The sequence below is a fragment of the Falco peregrinus genome, chromosome 13 (genome assembly GCF_023634155.1).
Source record: "Falco peregrinus isolate bFalPer1 chromosome 13, bFalPer1.pri, whole genome shotgun sequence".
Taxonomy (NCBI): Eukaryota; Metazoa; Chordata; class Aves; order Falconiformes; family Falconidae; genus Falco; species Falco peregrinus.
In genome coordinates, this window is record NC_073733.1 from 8,252,646 (window position 1) to 8,272,302 (window position 19,657).

At 50.1% G+C, this 19,657-nt stretch overlaps 1 protein-coding gene across 4 annotated transcripts in view; it reads left to right on the plus strand.

Moving 5' to 3' along the window:
• Positions 1–2,210: 2,210 nt before the first annotated feature.
• The window catches only part of SEPTIN6 (septin 6), a 31,738-nt gene continuing 14,291 nt past the window's right edge, over positions 2,211–19,657 (plus strand). For all 4 annotated transcript variants that reach the window (XM_055817927.1, XM_055817925.1, XM_055817928.1 and 1 more), the window contains exons 1-5: positions 2,211–2,326; positions 9,071–9,185; positions 16,703–16,898; positions 18,069–18,255; positions 18,494–18,655. In XM_055817927.1, coding sequence (XP_055673902.1) covers positions 2,300–2,326; positions 9,071–9,185; positions 16,703–16,898; positions 18,069–18,255; positions 18,494–18,655 — 687 coding nt within the window. In that variant the 5' untranslated portion in view covers positions 2,211–2,299. The remainder of the gene's footprint in view (positions 2,327–9,070; positions 9,186–16,702; positions 16,899–18,068; positions 18,256–18,493; positions 18,656–19,657) is intronic.

The following is a 19,657-nucleotide window of genomic DNA, read 5'->3' on the forward strand; positions in this document are numbered from 1 at the left end:
CGGGCAGAGGTGGAGGGTCCTGGGCAGCCTGATGCTGGTGTTACAGAAGACATTTGATGAGCTAACTGTGTTCTTCTCCCTGAACAGCCTCGTTAGCATCAGCAGCTAAAGCAGCTGAAGCCTTAGACTGCAAGAGCCGCCCAAGCGTAAACTTTTGATACAAGTAATGCTGCCAGCAAAGAACTCCCTGAATCCAGCAGATCCGAGCAGAGCGAAGAAGTTCAGGACCAAGGAGACATTTCCAAGAGAATGCAGGAACCAGAAGGCGGCCAGCCCAGCGACAGCCAAACCCAGTAAGGAATCAGGAGACCACTGACAACACTTATGTTATTGGACCTGGGGGCTGGGTGGTGGTGGCGTGGGTGTAACTGAGAGGTGACTGGGGTAGGGGTCCCTCGCCGGAGGCACCCAGCTCAAGCTGTAACCCAGGAATTAATAAAAGACTAATTGATAACCTTCACTTGGGCTTGGCATTCTCAGCAGGATCCTCCAGTCGGACCCTGCTGCGGTGGCTGGCACACATAAATCCATAACACTGATCCCGGGACACTTCCCCTGGCCCCGGCAGCACCCCAAAGCCCCAGGTACTTTGCTGCCTTACAGCCCCCCACCCCCCACCGTTGCCGCCCACCATTGCAATGTTTCTCCTTGGTGCTGTGCTCAGGAAGGTCGAGGTTACTGCCCCAAGGGGCCACTTTCCTGGTGGCCAGGGGGTCTCCATGCTGTAAGGCAGACCCAGCCCGGGGCGGTGCTTTGGGTCCCTTACCCCCCAAGGTGTCAGCCCAGCAGCATTGTGTCCTTCCTCTCTCGCTGTGTTTCACTTTGCAGCAAAGCCCCGTGCCTGCGTTGTTGGCAGCTGCCGCCACCAGCAGTCTGTATCCTATTAGTTATTAGGTATCAGGACAAATTCCTCTGCCCTGGAAGTCCCCAGTGCGGTTTCTCCCAAGGCCTTTCTTATCCGTGACGATTCAGACACCCACAGCATGGCTGAACCAGGTGGCTTTGCAGCTGGTTAGGCAGCTAAGAGCCACGCCAGCCCCTTCAGCCCTTTTTCTTTGCCTTTCCCGCAGCGTTAGCCCTGCTCCAACCTGCTCCTGGGCTGGTCATCAGCCCTTGGGGCAGCTTTGCCTTTCCCCAACCACTTGGACCAGTTTTTCTGGGATGTGTGAGGAGCCAGCATTATCCCATAAAGCCCAAACAACTGGTGGTGAAAAGATAATTGTCCCCTTGCTCCCTTCCTGGCACTGCCTGGTTTTGTCACTAGCTGTTGGTGGCTTCTGCGGGTGCAGGGAGGCAAAGAACTTTACCCACATGGCTGTGGGATCCTGGGGAACAGTTTAAAACACTTCTTGGGTGGCAACCGGGGAAAACATGGAGGGAAACAAGGTGCTGCTTTGGGGGAATGAGGGCACAGACAGTGCAAAGCAGAGCACCCGTTTAGGGCCATCCCAGCCGTGCCTGCCTTAGGGACTGGTCACACTGGTGAGCTCTGGCTAGACTAAAGCTGGGGTGCCAACCTGGGGGCTTTACTCGGGGGTTCCAGCAGTGTGAAATTTTTTTGCTTTGGGTAAGGACCGAGTTTCCCCTCTGCACCACAGGGCGCAGGGGCTGGGGAAGGGGCTGTGGGTGAGCAGCAGGCACAGCTGCCATCAGCCACGCTCCCGGCCAGCCCGAGCGCGACCGACCGACCACGCGCAGGGAGAGTGCGCAAAGCACAGAGCCCTTTTATTTTAAATATCGAGTAATTCACTGAGGCAGGGAGACCCCAGACCCAAACCCTGAACCCCGGCCCAGCCTGCGGGGCCACAGGGCGGCGGGCGAGGCCCCCCGGGCCTGCCCATGGAGTCGGTGCGGGAGAACCCATCACGGTGCGGGGGGCGGGCAGCGGCCCGCCGGGCAGCCTGCGGGCCTGGCAGGGGCTCTGGGGGCGGCGAGCTGCTCGCCCGGCCCCGCTCGCCACCGCTGCCCCGGGCGCCTCAGCCCGCCGTGCCCCGCCACACTGCGGCCGCGGCCCCGCCCGCGGCCCGGGCTGCACCATCGCCAGCGGCCGCGGGGGGGGGAGACGGGCAGCTTCGCGCCTCCCGGAGCGGGGAGACGGCGGCGGGACCGGCGGGATCGAGCTCGGCGAGGTGGGGGACGGCAGGGCGGGGCGGGGCGAGGGGGCGGTGGCGCGAGGGGCGCGGGGCTGGGCGGGACCGGGGGCGCGGCGGGTCCGTCTATCCCCCCCGCGCGGCGCCGTGGTGGGCGCGCCCGGAGTCTCCCGGCCGGCCGGGGCGGGCGCCGTGGCGGGCGCGCAGCGATGGCGGCGGCCGAGGTGGCGCGGCAGGTGGGAGCGGGCGCCGGCCGCCCCCGGCGGCTTCCTGCGGGCCGGGCATGGCCGGGGCGGCGGGCGGGGGCGCCTGGTGGTGCCAGGGCGGTGGGCCGGGGCGGGCAGGACCGGGGCGGGGTGGGATGCGCCGGGCGGGGCGCGGGCTGCGGGGGCACCGGCCTGGGGCCTCGGCGGGCCCCGGGGCGCAGCCCGGGGTGGCGGCGGCCCCCCGGGAGGGTCGGGATTTGGCGGCGGCTCGCAGCGGGGCCGGGTTTACCTGCGGGCGGGAGGTGTGGGGTTTCCCTGCTGCGGGGCAGCAGCCCGGCCCGGCGACCTTGGGCTGCCCGCCCCGGGGTGGCCCCGGGAGTCCTGCCCTGCCGGGCCCCCCGTGCCCGGGCCCCGCCGGGGCCGCAGAGGGACCCGCAGCGCAGCCCCTGGCTACCGTGCTGGGGACACCTGGCCCCTGGCCCTGCACCCTCACGCTGGGCTGGGGGCCCGTTGCCAGGCCAGGGTGCGGTGGTGGGTGAAGCGCCCCTTGGCATCCCCATCTGGCCAGGGATGCGCTTCTCCTCCCAAAGAAACTGCCATCCCGTACTTGTTAGGGCGTGATGTGAGGAAGGTGTCGGTCCGGCACCGTGTGCGGGGGGGGCGGGCTGTGGGAGCTCACGCCAAACACAGGCACCGCAGCACCGCTGGGCTTTGTCCCCAAGGGTCCCCCTGCGGTGTCTCCCTGGCTGCCCATGGGCACACCTGGCACCGCCGATGCTCGCCTGCCTTCCTAGCGCAGCGCAGAGCTCTCTGTGCCTGCAGAGAATTATCCAGAAGAGGAGCAGAGGGACTTGAGCCACCTCGGTGTTCGTTAGAGAAATGCTATGGAGGCAGCTGTAACCCGTTTGCATGCAGAAGCGTTTCGTCTGTGATTTGATGGGCTTCCAACTTTCATGTCTGTGCATTAGTCCAGAAATAGTACTTGAGATGAATGCTCGCTGTTTTGTCTTCAAAGCAGTAGGTTTTAGCATGGACCCAGTCCTGTTGAACGGGTAGATGTAGCCATTCCTTGCCAGTTTGTGATGTTATTTCCTCCTGGACGTACCCGTTGCCTTGTATGTGACTGCCAAGGTATGTAAAGTGACTCACTTGCTCCCCTGTCTTGTAAAGAAATTGAGCATTAGACTTTCCTAAGATAATGTACAGGAGTTTCAGACATCTCCTTGTGGCTTGGAATGAATTACAATTGCAGCACAGCCTCTCTTCAGAGGCAAAAGAGAAAGCTAGCTGCGAGTCGGACATGTAATTAGAATGTTGCAAATTGAAAATGTCTTTGTCCAGACAGACGACTTGTCAGCCCAGGTCTTGGACATCTGGTTGTGGCCATGGTTTGTGGAGCAGTCAGCTGTAATGTCCTGGTGATGCAGAGGGCTGCTCTGTGTGTGCCGCAGGGTTAAACACATGTGAGAGCTGAGGCTGGGTGCGAGGGGGAGCTGTGGTCACCACCTTTTATCTAAACCCACTTTTATTGTGGAAATGGTTGGTGAAACCCCCTTCTTCCTGGGTGGCGAGGCGGCCCTGTCACCGCTGAGCCGAGGCCCCTCTCCTGTCCTCTGCTGCCCTGGAGGGTGCAGGATTTAAGCACTGCGACCCACGGGGGATGTGTGCGCCCTGCTTCCCATGGGTGAAAGACAGGTGCAGAGGACCGGCTCGCTGGGCTCTCACTCAGTCTCTGTAGTACAGGTCAGAAAAATTGTTAAGATTGCTGATACAGATACATATTTTTTAATTGCTGAAGGAGACTTCTGCTGGGAACGTATCCAAACAGCATGGCATTTCTGCAGCCCTTTGGCAGAGGCATAAAGAAATATAATCTTAAGAGCTGTCAGAATTGGAGATTTCGGAAGCACTTGACCATTTGTGAAGGTTGGATGACTGAATGATGCAATGTGCCTGAGGAGGGTGGTCAGTGGTCAGGAGCTTTGGGTGAGGCATTGCTTGCTTTCTGTGGTCGCTGATTCAGAACTATTTATCTCCCACTTTTCTGTTGTTTTTGTTTTATATATGTCCTCATGATCTGTTATCAGCTGAGCAAGGAAAAGAAATAGAAAATCTTTATCTACACTTTACATTCCTGCTTTGCATTTATCTCTTGGAGGATGTTTATACTGTCTGCTGGATAATTCTGTCATTGCATAAGAGAATTACACACTGGTACAAGTGAGAAGTAATTGGTACAAGTGTTGCTTTAATTTGCTGTTTAATCAGAGCCAAATGCAGTCTGGGGAAGTGGATGCCATAACATCGAGGTCATGAGAAGGGATCTGATGTTGTTCTGGCTTAAAGATGATGTGAAAAACTAGTGTGGAAACCTGAATTCAGGTTCTCCCTTGCTTTGCAATTTGACATTTGACTTCTTGTGGAAGAGTTGCCTCGGGTATAGAGGTTATATATGGTCTCAGCTCTGCCCATGGAGTGGCAGAGGGGCAGGGGAGTGGCTGCTGTGAGCGTTGGCCGCAGTGGTGGAGCTCTGAGCTTTGCTTCATTGGTTTTCATTGAGGGATGGTCCTGTTGTGTTTGTTGCGGCTGCTTGGAAATCCTCCGAAGGGAGTCTTCAGGGCTTTGGCATTCAAAGTGAATCTCATCTGGGGAGAGGTGGGGGATTGTGTCAGAAGTACTAAATGTCAGCTGTCAGTGTCCTAAGCAGAAACAGTCTTTTCTATTAGATGCAGAAGGAGTATTGTAGCACAGTCTTTGGGAGCATTTTCTCATCATTCAGGCCTTGTTTGGGCACGGGGTCCCTTGTGTTCAGAGCTGTAGCATTCTTTATTGCTGTGCTGCACCTGAATATTGCCGAGTGGAGGCTTTTCCTTTTCTATGGTGTCCTTTTTCATTGTTTCTTTAGTCCAGGCTACCAGAAATTGTCCTGAATATGGAGTGCTGACATCTGCAAAGAGCAGCACCATTGCATGTCTCGGGGAGGATGCTCTGCTTTATCTCCACAAAGTGGTAACAGCCTCTTGGGGCTCCGAGGATGTTAGGAGGGGACCATGCTGTACCTGCTTGTCATGAAAAGCAGATCAAGGCAGAGATGCACATTCAGCAAGGTTTTCCTCTAATTGTTTTTTCATCCTGAGGACACTGGAGTGATACAAACACCTAGTGTCTAAATCTTGCCCATTCTCTGTAAACATTTAATGTGCAGTGCTTTCAGGCTTGGGGTCATTTATTATAACATCTTTGTATTTTCCATGTATTTCTGATAGTTCTCTGTAAGAATTAAGAGTAGGCAGTGGTGGTTTCTGTGGCATGGAGAAGCCCTAACAAAAGGGGTGTAAATCCTCCAAAGATAGAGAAAAAATAAAGTAACCTCTCCAAGTGGCTGCTCCGTACTTTCACTCTACAATAGCCCTGCCTGGTAATGCAGCAAGAGAGCACGTTGCTCTTTTTGTTCTTTTAATCTTGTTTGTGGCAAACACGCCTTGCTTCCTCCCGAGCAACAACAGCCCATTCTGTCCTAGAGGAGGTCACTCTGTGTATACGGGGAAAGAAAAGGCATCTGGTATCTTGGTGTGGTGCCAGCATTCACACTGGCTGCCCAGAGATCCCATCTTCATCATTGTTCCAAGATGATAACTTTAAAACAGAGAGTATGGAAGGACTCTCAGCCATCCAGTGCTCACTGATGCTTGTGGAAAAAGCCTTTGCATATACAGTAGTCAAACCTTGCTAACCTTGTTGGTACCTCTTTATATGTTTTACATTTGACCTAAAAGATTATTTTTGATGATAAGTAATGGAAGATAGTTCTTGAACATTTTTTTTTCAGCAAAAAGCTTGTAAGCTTTACATATTCTCCTTCAGTTTTGACCAAGGTAATCTAAATCCACCTTTAATGTACAGGCAGGATGACTAATCACTGTGTTCATATGTTGTTTATGATGATGCTGTTTATATATAGCAGCATTCTGGATAGAGAGACACTGCTTGATGTGTGAAGACTAGTGACTTGCAGTGTTTCATGGTGGATCAGCTAGAAAACGTTTCTTTTCTCTCTGCAGGTCTGGTAATTGCTGACAACTTTCTGATGTGTTTCAGAACTAGTCTGACCTTAAAATGTTTTTGTTTTGTTTTTTTCCACCGCATCGGATCTCTCAATGTCTTGGCCAAGCAGGCTTTGGATTTTTAACCAGAGTAGCACAATATACCTCGTGGCTGCGTACTTAACATGAAGGCTCAGCTGCTGTGGCTGGAAATCAGGTTTTGCAGTACTTGTTTCCTGGCCTGTAGCAGATGTGAATTGTGGTTTAACTGCCTTATAAAACCACAGGTGACTAGAAAAAGAGGCTACAGGAAATGACTTGCAGGCTGAATTCTGTGCGATGGTAAATGCCTCCTCTCAGCTGAGAGTAGCTTAACTTCTACCGTTTATTTTGTTCCATCTGGATCACACTTATATTTAGGGGTGAGGAGAAGATTTGTTCTTAATGAAAGCCCACACTCCTGCCCACGCTTCCTGGGGAGAGTAGTGTTCAAACAGTCTTCCAACGGTGCAGTTTTAAGGCTGAGTATTAAAAATACGCTTGATATTTCTCCTTCCCCAAGAGGAATCTGCCTGTGGTTCTCTTGTGTGCCTTTGTGGACTCTGTCCACCCATCTGTTCTTTACTGGGGCCATGGTGCTCCTGCTGCAGATCAGACCCTGCCACAAGATATTATCCCAGTGCTGGGTTTCTGTTTTCATGAAGGCAGTTCAGGGGAGTTTAGGTTTGTCATCACAAAATCTGTGTGCCTGATGGTTTCCCTTGCTTCTGCTTTAGCGGTTTGTTTGGGAATTGTTGGGCCTCAGAGCTGCATCCTTAGAAGGCGAAAACAGAATCTGCTGGGGAGCTCGAGTGCCTTCCTGATGAACATGTCGTTTGGAGGCAAGGTGCTCAGGAATTAATAAAGCGCCATATTTGGTGAACATCTTGGCAGGAAGAGTCAGACTAATACACAAAATATGGTTAAGGGGAAACATATTTACACATGACAGGGTGGTAAATATGGTTAATGGCTGAAGTGTATTTGGAGCCTTGTATTTGGAAAAAAAAAAACCAGACCAGCAAAAGAGTAACAAGGCAAGTAATGATACTCTGACACGCTGCTGTAGTAAATGCAGTCCTTGGGGATGTTTTCCTAGCCTAAAATACCAGTGCCGTTAACAGAAGAGGGAAAACCAGTATGCCTGTCCCTATAAACAGTGAAATGTGAAAACATTATTCTGAAAGAGTAAGTTAAAAATTACACCCTATAAACTATTGCCTTTTGGCTATAGTATTTCTTGCAAACTGATGATGTCCCTGAAAGGCCGGGGGGAGTTTTCTGTATTTGACACTAAAATAGGTCATTAAGAAAAGCCTTTGCCTCCAGAGAGGGGAAATACCTTTCTGGGGGGCTGCAGGAGGGGAACTTCCCGGGACACAAAACCACACGGGGTTAGCACTGACTCTCAGATTTGCATGATGGCATTTCTGAGGGTGAGCCTCTGCATGTAGTTCATTACCGTCTGCTGTGTGGGTTTGGCACCCGGAGTGTCTTGGCGTACATAGGCCTTTGTGGAATGGCCGGTTGAAAATTTCTGACCCCGCTCCAGAAGCAAGCGGCCGTGATGGGTGTGGAGCACAGCAGGAGCTGGAGCTGGAGCTCAGCCCTTCTGCTTCCTGGGACAGAAAGGGGACATCTGGCTGGGGAGACTGGGTTAGTGATGTCGGGCATGGGAGGGAGCAGGTTGTGGGAGCAGTTTCTCATAAAGTCGTTTGGGTGGCTGGGCAAGAGCGTCCCGTGCCCCCCCAGCAGGGAGATTTGGGTGCCTCCACTCCCAAACCCCTGCGCAGGCTCCCTTCTGATGGGCCTGTGTGGTTAGGAACAGCTCAGTTCTGGACACTTTTTCTGTTTTTTTTCCCCCCATTTATTTCCTAGCTTTGAAAAATGCTGCAAAGCTCAGCTAGCAACACTCAGAGCTGGAGAAGACCTGCTGCCTTGCATGGTCTGGCCACCTGCCCATGTGAGCATCTTCCTTGCAGCTTCCTTCAGTGATCCCTGATTTTCTGGTGTTAATGGCCATTTTATAGATTTAGACAGGCTCCTGTTTGCAGTCTGAGATTTCCAGCTTTGCAACAACGTGGAAGATATTTCTGTGTTTAGTAGCTTGAGGACTGCATTCTCTGCTGTTTCTGTGCTACAGCACTTGAGCTTTGCAGAGGCAGTGTGTTTGGGTTGTTCGATTATTAGATGTAGATACAGGTTCCCACACTGTTTCTGTAATTCCTAGCTAGTTTCTGTAACTGCAGCTGTGAATGTGAATTATGTGTGAGTTACAATTGGCATTAAGTGAATTGTAATAGGCTTATATGGGGAGGCATCATTAAAACATTCCTTTGCACAGGGGATTCTTTTTATTTTCAGTATAAGGTGAGACTGGAGTGTCTACATAATTTCTCAAGAAAGAAATGTTTTGCCACCTCTTTATTTCAGCAGCTGTGTTTGGGTATGTGTTTTGCACAGTTCAATATTTTAGTGACAGGGCTACCTTCTAATGTGTGGCAAATGAAACGTTCTGTTTGTGCTGTCTGGATTTGTTTTGGAGAAGAGGGAAGCATGCTGACATGATTTACGGTGTACGTGCAAATCTCTGCTTCGACTGTGCCGTTGATTCTACTTGGGAGGTCTTAAGGATCTGTACAGATAAGTGTATTTTGCTTGAAAATAACACAACTATTTCATTGTATTTCAGGGTGAAGGCTGTCGTACTGTCCCGCTTTCCGGACATGTAGGATTTGACAGTTTGCCTGACCAGCTGGTTAATAAGTCAGTTAATCATGGGTTTTGTTTCAACATCCTGTGCGTGGGTGAGTATTTCCATTTGGGGAAGTTCTCTTTCTGAAAAGGGCTTCTCTGCAGCTGGATGTAGCTTGTAGGTAATGGCGTTAACAAGGTAGCTTTGATTTAGATTTCCCCAACTGTTCTGTCTATTTTCAGTAACAAGATTTACTGGTGCCCTGGGAAATCCCTGCTGGAGTTATGCAGTATGGCTTTCTACCAAGCAGTGAACCATAGAAATAAAATACCTAAAATCCCAGGGTTTTGTTACGATCTTTATTTTCCTAGCATGTTTGAATTTCATGTTTAAAAAGAAAATAGGTATTTGTGCCAGAGAACTTCGTTCTGAGATCTTGTTTGGTTAGGTATTGAATTATTATTATTATGATTATTTTAACAAAATACAAGTCATGCTCCTCTTAAATCACTAAAAGCTATTTTTTTTTCTCCTCCCTTCTGTGCATTCTTGAATTAAAATAGCGTCTGGCCAAGCCTTAGCTGGTCAGACGATTATCCACGCTGCCATGTGGTGTGGATCTCAGCTGGGGCCTGGCGCTGTAGTAGGAGTTTGTGTCTGTTCCTGCAGCGTCTGCCAGTCTCACAGGTCTTCCACAGGATTAGGATCCCAAATGGTCCCTCCTCGGAGGCACTCCTGGGTAACAGTAGTAAAATCTTGTATGGCTTCAGTACAGTAGTTTGGTAAGGGGGATAAGGAAATTAATAACAGGGAATTATTAATTGTCTGATGGGACAATTAGTTTGTTTTACTGATGCTGGTGCCCTGCCTCTGGGAGCAGGAGGTTAATGTGTGGCCACGGCTGCTCGGTGTAAGCCCTGTCTGCAGTTGCTCCCAGTCGCGCCTGGTGTGATAGAGGGGAGAGCTGCAGCTGTGGATACCTCCTGGGGACTCATCTTAGGTGGTAGGCAGAAAAGGTTGTCTGTCCCCTCCATGAGAGATCCAGCTCATGGTATGGACCTGGTGTTTGCCCAGGACAGGGTTAATTCTGAGAAGAGAGGAGCAGAGCAGGGAGAGGGGAGCCGAGCCCTGTTAAATGGATCTGAGAAGAAAACCTTCCCTGGCAGTGGCATTCCTGTGAGATGATAAACTTTGCTGACAAGTGGAGGTCACTGTCAGGCTGAGTCGCTAGGTGATTTCCACAGTACATGAATGTGATAAGACCTAGTGAAACTCTTGTCCCAAAGGCTGAAGTCTTAAAGTATTTCCTTTTGCACTTACTGAGCTGCTGTGGGGGTTTTCTACAAGTTGTAGGTGTAGCAGTGGATGCCCCCTGTGTTTATATGTTCACTTTAATGCATGGAGAGGAGTTGAATGCCTCTGCTTTCCTCTTTACAGGACAGAAATGGAATGCATCAGTCGTTGATCTGGATAACGAGGACTTGCCGAGATCAATGTGCATTAGTTATTAATGTCAGTCTTTTATCAATAGTAATAACACAGACATGGTCAATCTTGAAATAAAGAAACTATAGAAAAAAATGAATGAGCTTCATTAGCAAAAGATCTGCAGATATCGAGTTGAGGAGGTCAGACTTTAAAATGTCTTTTAAGAGTTTTCTGGTGCCTCTGTTAACTTGTGGTAGCAAAGTTAAAATCTTACTAAACATACTGGAGAAAGGAAACAAAAAAACCCAGAGTCTGTCTGTCCGTTATTCTGTTGTGTCTCACTCGTACAGCAGGAGTTTGGGGTGAAAAACTGGAAGGACAGGGAGGAAATGAGGACTGGAGCCAACAAAAGAAGTGGATTAACTGATCCCATAGTGAGGCCACTAAGCATGATAGAAAGGCACTTCATTGCCCCCCGTTTTTCAGCTGTGTGTGGCATTTGTTGGAGGAAAAATCCAATGACAATTTTGCTCTGCGCTGTACTGGATCTGAGCCACCGATTCCTCCAGCTCCTGGTGGAGGAGCCAAGGAAAGCTTCAGAAACAACTCTCAGCAGCACGTCCAGAGTGGAGCAATTTTTAGCTCTTCTCATGCTGAAAGCTGTCTCCCCTTTGAGATTAGAGCCAAATATAGAATAAATGAGCAAACCTCTCATAAGAAGTTAGGGGTTGGGGATGGTTTCTCTGATATGTTATTCCTCAGCACAACCATTTCCTTCCTAAAGCTTCCATGATAAAATGTTAGTTGCCTCTTAGTTCAGTGCAAAGGCTGGAGAAGTATTTAATGGCTGAGACTTTCTGTGCTGACTGTATTTCTCAGTGAGATGGGGGAAAGAAAGAGGAAGAATAGGCTGACGTTTTTAGTGTAAACTTTCTCAGTTTTGGCCAGGGTAGATTAAAGTTGCGTTGGAGTAGTATCCCATTATAAGCGGGAGTTTCCCCCTTCCTGTCTCCCAGGATTTGCTGGCAATTTTTTCTAACCGGCCTATTCTGTGCAATGAGAAATGGCTGTTTTGTGGCAGAAATACCTTCTTTTTTCCCAGGTGCTGTACCACCTACTGCTTGATGTCTCTCACTCCAAACTAGTGAGCCCCTTGGTGTGCAGGAGCTCTCACCAGCTCAGGAGCAGAGGGATGTGCACAGGTTTCCTCGTGCAGAGCTACTGTCTGCTCTCCAGCAGGCAGCTTTCTGTGGAGTGATGAGCTGTGCTGCCTGGAGGTTGCCCAGAGGTTGGTTTTGTGGTCACTGGTGCAAGCAGCTGAGGAGAGAACGGGATTTCTCCAACTGTAAAGCCATCGGTCTCCTCAGCCCTCTCCTGCCCCCTCACCGCTGGTCCCCTGGGGCGGGCAGCAGCGGCTGGGAGCTGGGTAGTCCTCTGAGGCGCTTCAGCATCTTCTGTGAGCCCGTGTTGCTGCTCCTGCCCTCACAGCCCAGCCTTTGCCTTGCGACGGGTGAATTGTGCAGTGTCTCTGTACACCTGTCAGATGAAAAGAACTATTTTTTTCCTCTCTCTGTGAGAGGTGGCCTTATCAGGCTGAGCTGCCTCAGGGCTTGTCTCAACGAACCTGCTACATTGGATTAGCTCCCATTTCTCTACATGAAAGGGCTGTGCATGTGTATACATTTTCTTTAAGATTGAATTATTTGATATCTGGAGCCATGGTTGTTAATCTTGTGAAGGACAGGCGTTGCTCCCTTGTGAAAGCTGCTCCGTGCCTCTGAATAGGGAAATAGTCCAAGGACTCCTCTGTCCTCCCACAGAGTCGATTGAGGATGATATGACTGGGACCTCTTAAATCCTGAGTGATGTGGAGAAGGGGGCCAGTGAGCCATTGTTTGGTTTTTCACTTAACATGTACTGGGGAAAAGCAGATGAAATCACCAGACATAAAAAAGGAGGTACAGCTTTTGTGGTGTATAATTCATCTTACTGCTGCGGGGTGCTTGGGATGCCAAAATTTCTGTGGAAGGAAAAAGCTATGAAGGTGCATTCAGCACAAAGATACCAGTTTTAGTTTGGGAAGCTGGGAGCTTCCTAAAGGAAAGAGTATTTGCTGTGGCCGCAGCTGCTTCTGTTCCTCCATGTTAGCTGCTGGCCAGTGTCAAAGGCAGGTACAGTAGCACCTCACCTCATCTACATCTCACCCCAAATAGCTGGTAGCCCTCGTGTCGTTTGCCTGCACAGTGTGATGTGTGGCATCACTACTGATGGCTGGATCACTTGCTCCTTGCAGCACTGGTCTTTGCTGTCTTTTGGCACGAGCTCTGCCAGGTCACCAGCTGGAGCACCCCAGAGAGTGTGAGCGATGTCCTGCCCAGGCAACACTGGGAGGGCAGTCTGGTCCCAGAGCAGAGGATCTCTGTGGTGTAGCTGAAGGGAAGAGAGTGGCACTTGTCTCAGCTGTGTTTTTGCAAGTGGTGCCACTGCTCCATCAGTGTTGAGCACTGAAGACACAATGTGCATGTGCAGTTGGAGCAAGGGAGCATCCCTCAGGAGACCAGAGGGGAGCCCAGCGCAGAGTCTCTGGCCTGGCAAACTGCTGGGTGTTAAGAGTCGACGCGTTGGTGTCTTCTGGGCACTGGTGTAGAGTTGCTGCATGTCCAGAGCCTGCGTGGTGGTGTGTCTCTTGCCATTTTTTCTTATGTCTCTGAAAATCGTCAGAGTTAACAGCAGAAATCCATCCCATGATGAAAGGCACAACGCTACAGCTTTTCAGTAGCTGTCAGAGCTGCTTGGTGCAGAACTCTTATCAGTAAAGGTCACTGTCCCTGCCCTGTCCTCCCCACAGCACTTTGTCAGCCCTGGTTTGGGAGAGCAGACCGATGCAGAGTTGTGTAATCCTTAAGCACAGTTTTGGAGATCAAATCACATGTGTGCCTGTAAGCCTGACATCAGGAAATAATCTCCCCGACAAGGATGCCTCTCACTTGGTTTGCATACACCGCTGCCTTTTCCATGGTAATTCTGCCTCCCTTAATCCCATTCATTGTTTCTGCTTTTTGGAGAAGATTCCAGCGCTGTCAGCTGGAACAAGCACAGACTACTTGTCCTTTTCATCAGACCATCTGTTCCATCTGGACTCCTGTCCTTACAAGAAGCAGTTGGCACCATTTACATCTTCCAGCCAGCAGAAAGTTGCCTCTGTGTGAGGCAGAAACTCAGGAGATGCAGAAATCCTCCCGTCTGTCATTTTGCCCTTCAAAGCAGCACTGCTCCCTGGCTCTGGTCATATTTAACACTGCAAAGCACTTTATTATTAACATCTTCAGTCTTTTACCATCGCATGTCACACCATCAGTGTTAACATCATGTTTCTTTGAACTGAGACAGTCATTCCTCTCTCTCCATCTTCCTCTTCCCTGGCAGACTTTAATGCCGTGCCAGGTCAGTGGGGTTACACGCTGCGGGGGTATCTGCTGGCTCAATGTCATTTCTGGTGGGCAGGCTTCATGTTTGAGATGCTCTGTTGATGGCTGGGTGTTATGTGTTTTAAACATGAAGTTGTAGGTGTTTGGATGGGCACCTCTCACCTATGGAAAAATGCCTCACCAGTTCAGATCTTGCCCTTCCAAAAGGAAAACCTCGCTGTGTGAATTCAGAGTTGCCTTCGCTGGCCCTGTGTAGCTGGCATGAGATGGAGTATAAAAGCATGTTCTGTCTTAAAAATTTGACTGCATCTCTTAGGCACTTCTCCTGGCCCCTCTGACAGTTTAAGTCACCCCTGCTGGAAACAAGAACTTAGACTGTTTTAAAGTAGGCAATGATTAGCAGGTTCAGGATACGTTTAAAGAGTAGTCTTGGCCTCAAGCAGGAGGGAGGCAGAAACAGGAGGTGGCTTGCAGGGTGTTTTGTCTGCCTGGAAGCCGGTGTGATTTACACATGGTCTTGTGTATTTGCTGCAGAGTAGCTCCCTGCCCTGCTCGCCACTGCTGCTCCCCACTCGCCCTGTCCTGCAGCCCTGGAGGCTCGGTGCACAGACTGCTGGATCCAACCCTGCTCCGGGGCCTGCCAAGCTATGGGATGGAGAATGTGGAGCAGCAGCGCAGGAGGAGGCTTTGCAGGCTGGTGTGTGGGCAATGCTCCCAAACCCCAGCGCTGACGAGCTCCCCTGTCCTGAGACACCCCGTCAGGGTTCCTGGTGTTTGCAGGCAAGCAGCCAACTCCCTGCTCTGGCCCACCCATCCCTTGGCAGGGGCTCTGGAAATCCTGCAGCCTTCTCAGGCTGTTTAGGTTTTTTACTTTTTTTTTTACGCTCCTGTTTTCCTGGAATCCCTGAGAAAGGCCTGGCGGGTCCTGCAGGCTGCCTGCTGTTAACTCTCTCAATCCCTGTGCAAACCATGGTGGTGCTCTGGTCTGCTGTGCTTTGTGCATTTGCTCCCTATTTGGGGCAAACAGTACCCCCAAAGCCCGGACTATGAGATCCCAAGTCAATGAAGGGCTTGCTGGGATCAGCCATGAGACTTCTGGATGGTCCAGCTCATTCTTCCAGTGACCTTGTGCTTTGCTGGGTCCCCGTCCCTTCCTTGTGCCGGTGCACTCCAGTTGGTGGTTTTATAGATGTAGTTGATGCATGGATGTAGCACAAGGGTTCGCAGCAGTGCCGGCTTGTGTTACTGACTCCCTCTTCTCCCCTTTGGGTTGCAAACAAGATTGCTGTGAAGAGCAGCTGGACTTGTGCCTGTTTGGCTGTAGCTGGCATCAGTTGGTGGTGGAGCACAAGGTCTTAGCTGGCTCCCAGGCAGCTGTGCAGCCAAAGGAGTGCATTGATTTTCAAATGTTAATGGAACTTGGTGCCTCTGGAAAGATACTTGATATATGATCCTGGCAATCAGAGAGTGCTCAGTTCCTAGAGCAGTGGATGTTTGCCCAGCCCTGCCTGTCATGTACTGCAGCCTTGAGTGAGAAAGTCCCTTCTGGGGCCAAGAGAAAGGAATTTGCCTGCTTGCAGGGGTGAGGCTTGGAGATTTGGACGGGGGAGGATGGGGAGGAGTTTCCTCTTGTTGAATTGGGCATTTCATGGAAGTTGGATCTGTTGCAGGGCTTTAAACCTACAAAAATAAGAAGCTCTTTTCTTCTGAGCGAAGTAGGAAAATGATGAAGTTGTCTTGGCTGGGAGCTGAGGACTTGGGGGAGGGAGGGGAAGGCTGCTTCAGCCAGACACAGTCTCCCTGTGGTCCTGCAGTGGGCTAGTGGAGCAGCCTTTGCAGCAGGTGGGGATCAGCCAGTTCCTGAAGTTTTAGCAAAAGCTAGCTGGGCAGCTCAGCAACTGCTGTTTCCCCAAAACACAACAGCCCTCATAAGGCAGCAGCCGGACTCCTTATGGGTTTAGCACAAAGTCAGATCCTTTGAGCTTGGAAAGCTAGCTCCTTTGTCAGAGCGTGGTAAGTGAGGCTGCCCTGCGGAATTAGTACATGGAGGGATTTGTTTTGTTCTTCCTGGGATGTATCTAAAAGAAATTTAAGACTGGTCTCTGGGATTTGCCTTTTCCTTCCAGACAAGGAAATAGTTCCCCGTTGATAGATGGAATCCAAATAACAGTTCAGTGCTGCAGAACTTTTGGAAGCAAATTTTTGGAGTATTGTATAGCTTATGTGGTACGGAAACCAGATATTACAGAAAATGTCCCCTCGCAGTCTAGATGGCTGATCCCCCAACTCAATCTGTTTTGAGTACAAGAAACCAACCGCACAACTTGCTGTAGGACTAGAACCAGCTCTAAGTGTTTCTGCATGGAAGGAGCCTATTTCAGCGGCTCCTTGTTAGAGACATTGATCTGGAGCATCTTTTTTTGGAAATTCGAATGACTCACATTCCCCCTCCCACTTTTCAATGAAAACTGTATCTTCTGTAGTGTAGTTACGGATTTATGTAGGATCTGAACAACGCTTTCCCCTCTGCCTTTTCACCTCTTTATTTTCATCTCTATTTTTTAATGATATTAGTGGCCATTAGACTGTGAAATGTAATTTGCCCAGAATACAGACCTCCCATTGTACATGGCTTTCTGTTTGCCAGACGATCCCTTTGGAGCATGAGATCTGCTTTCATCTGCTACAATTTCACCCCCGTTAACATTTGGAAGCTGAAAGGCCAAGCCATATTAATACTCAACACAATATTTTAACTGTTTTTCTCCAATAGGGGAAACTGGCCTTGGTAAGTCCACTCTCATGGACACACTTTTCAACACCAAGTTTGAAGGTGACCCAGCATCTCACTCACAGCCCGGGGTACAGCTGAAATCCAGCACCTATGACCTTCAGGAGAGCAACGTCAACCTCAAACTGACTATTGTGAGCACAGTGGGCTTTGGGGATCAGATCAACAAAGAGGACAGGTGAGTGAAGGGGGAGAGAGGCTGTATTATGACCCAGTTTTCTCCTGCAGGGTCACTCGCTGTGCCCTAGTTGGGCCAGACTGTGCTGTAAAGTTTTCCTCCTTCCTTCTTATGGGTTGTCCTTGTCATCCCTTTAGGATGGGACAGGTACAAGAGACAACAGAGACAGTGGTGTGTCAGCACTGCTCCAGCTTCCAAAGCAGCTTTTCTCATGCTGTCAGAGCAGTATCTGCCCTGCTGACAGCCTTCTGCCCAAGTTCATCTGGTGGGGAGAGCAGAGAGCTCCAGGGCAGCTGCGCTTGTTCGCTCATGCTGTGCTGACCACAAGCTGCTGATGAAACCACTAGTCTAGTGACCGCTTGGCTTACCAGCCACTTCTGGCAGGCCTCCTCCATGTTGCCAAAGGAAGCAGGATAAATGTGGAGTGAGATACCTTGGGGGTGTATCTCTGGCAGCTCACGTCCCAGCATGGTTGGAGCGTGGCAGTTAAGGGGTGTGCGATTCCACCAGATCATCTCCAAGGTGCATCTTCACAGAGGCATTGCAGAGGTGGGATTTACTGTGTTGTGGGTCTGTTAGATTTTATTTTTAGTTTTGTTTAAGATGCACTGATGTCCTTCACGTTCTGAGTCTGAACAGGCTCAGTATTTCAGATGCCCTTGCAATGCTGTTGCAGGGATTTCCTTCCCCAGAGCACTGGGCAAAAGTAGTATGGAAGGGAGATGTGTCTTCCACCTACAGGACTCAGGGCTGTGAGAGCAGCAAGCCATTTGCTCCTGGAGTGCAAGCAAGGGTTGCACACTGCTGTGAACAAGTTTACATTATCCTTCCTTTTGAAAGTCTCTCACCCTCACATTTTCAAAGTATGGCAGTCCACTTTCCCTGGACAGGATGGTGCGTCTCCTGTTTTCTGCTGAATCTCCAGTACGGTGTTTTGTCAAACAGGCTGCTAGGGTCTGATGTAGGACCACATCTCTTTGGCGGTAGTGGAACTTTATGAGCAGGGAGGAAGGCAGATTGTGAGAACTGGTCCTAGGAAGTGAAATCTAATAAGCAGCTTGTTTCTTAAAAGCAAGCGAAGGAGCGCTGTCTGTTTACCTCTGTGACTATAAGTTGTGTAACTTTTTTTTTTTTCTTTTTTTCTTCTTTTTTCTTTTACTTTCACCAAAGCTATAAGCCCATTGTTGAGTTCATTGATGCTCAGTTTGAAGCCTACTTGCAAGAAGAACTGAAGATAAAAAGGGTCTTGCACAACTACCATGACACCCGGATCCATGCTTGCTTGTATTTCATTGCTCCGACAGGCCACTCGCTGAAATCTCTGGACTTGGTAACAATGAAGAAGCTTGACAGCAAGGTGGGCACGTTTAACTCAGACCAGGCAGGTTGGCCGTGTGCGTGGCAGAAAGGCTGCTGTTTCGCAGAGCACATCTCCCCACTTTGAATAGCTCTTAGGCTAGTGGAGATGACTGGGTTGCAAGATAAATCCTGTAGGTTTATTGAGCGCTTCTGAGGTTTTTTTAAGTTGTATTGCAGACTTGGAAAAACTCCTTGGAGCAAAGCTGAGGACTTCTTACCATTCTGTTCTTTTCTAGGTGAACATCATTCCCATCATTGCCAAATCTGATGCCATTTCCAAGAGTGAGCTGACCAAATTTAAAATTAAAATCACAAGTGAACTGGTCAGTAACGGAGTTCAGATCTACCAGTTCCCAACAGACGATGAATCCGTGGCGGAGATAAATGGAACAATGAATGTAAGTGCTTGGTGCTTCCTCCTGTCCCAGAACAGCACTGTCACTGTAGGGTTTGGTGGCCCATATTGGGACGCTTCTTAAATCCACTTTCCCTTTTATTTTGTGTCTTAAAACCAGAGGCTTTCACAGGGATCCCGTCCTTGTAGTGTCATCATCCTAGGCTAGCAGAGCCTTGTGGTAGGCTACTGCCTCTCTGGTGGGCTTTTCTAGTCAGAAAACGGACTGTTTTTTAACCCCTTCCTTGTCCTAATGGATATCTGTTGAGGGACGTGTAGGAAACTGGAGAGGTGGTGAGACGTGGCTGTGCAGGGCAAGGACAGTCCTGGGTTATGAATGAATCAGGTGGCTGTGCCCTGTCTGGTGTGAGGGGCAGGCTGCCTGCAGACAAGCACCTCTCTGTTCCTCACCCTGTGTTTTTCGCACCAAACAGTTCTGCTCTCCTGGGCTGGCGTTTCCTGCAAAGCCCTGCCTCCAGCTGTCTCCTCTTGCCTGTGGCTGTCCTTGCAGCAGAGCCCCTTCACCTGGCCAGCTCTGGGACTCCTGTCCGCGCTGAGTTGCTGTTTAATTATTGATCAGGTTACTTAGCTAGGTCCTGGGTCTGATTTGGCATTTTGGCTCTGGTACCGTTGGCCAGAACGGATGGACGGGGGGATACAATGAGGCTGGTTAGAGCAGGGGCTTCACTTGAGCTACATCCAAGTGCTGATGTGAGAAATAAAACACAAGGGTGGCACCAAAGGCCCATCCAGTGCAGTGTCCCTTCTCTTCCCTAAATGTCTGCTTTTGGTCACTTTTGGAGTATGTAAGAAGAGAGAAAATGTGTACGATGCTTCACTTCCCCCAGATACTTCGCCAGTATCTAAACGCATTCAGTTCAAGGGTTTCTTTAGATTTCTGTCCCATGTATCACGTGATGACCTGCCACCAGTGAACTTCCAGGATCCCGTAGCGAGGAGTTACACAGCTAAACCAGCTATGTGTGAAAAACAGTACACAGCTTGG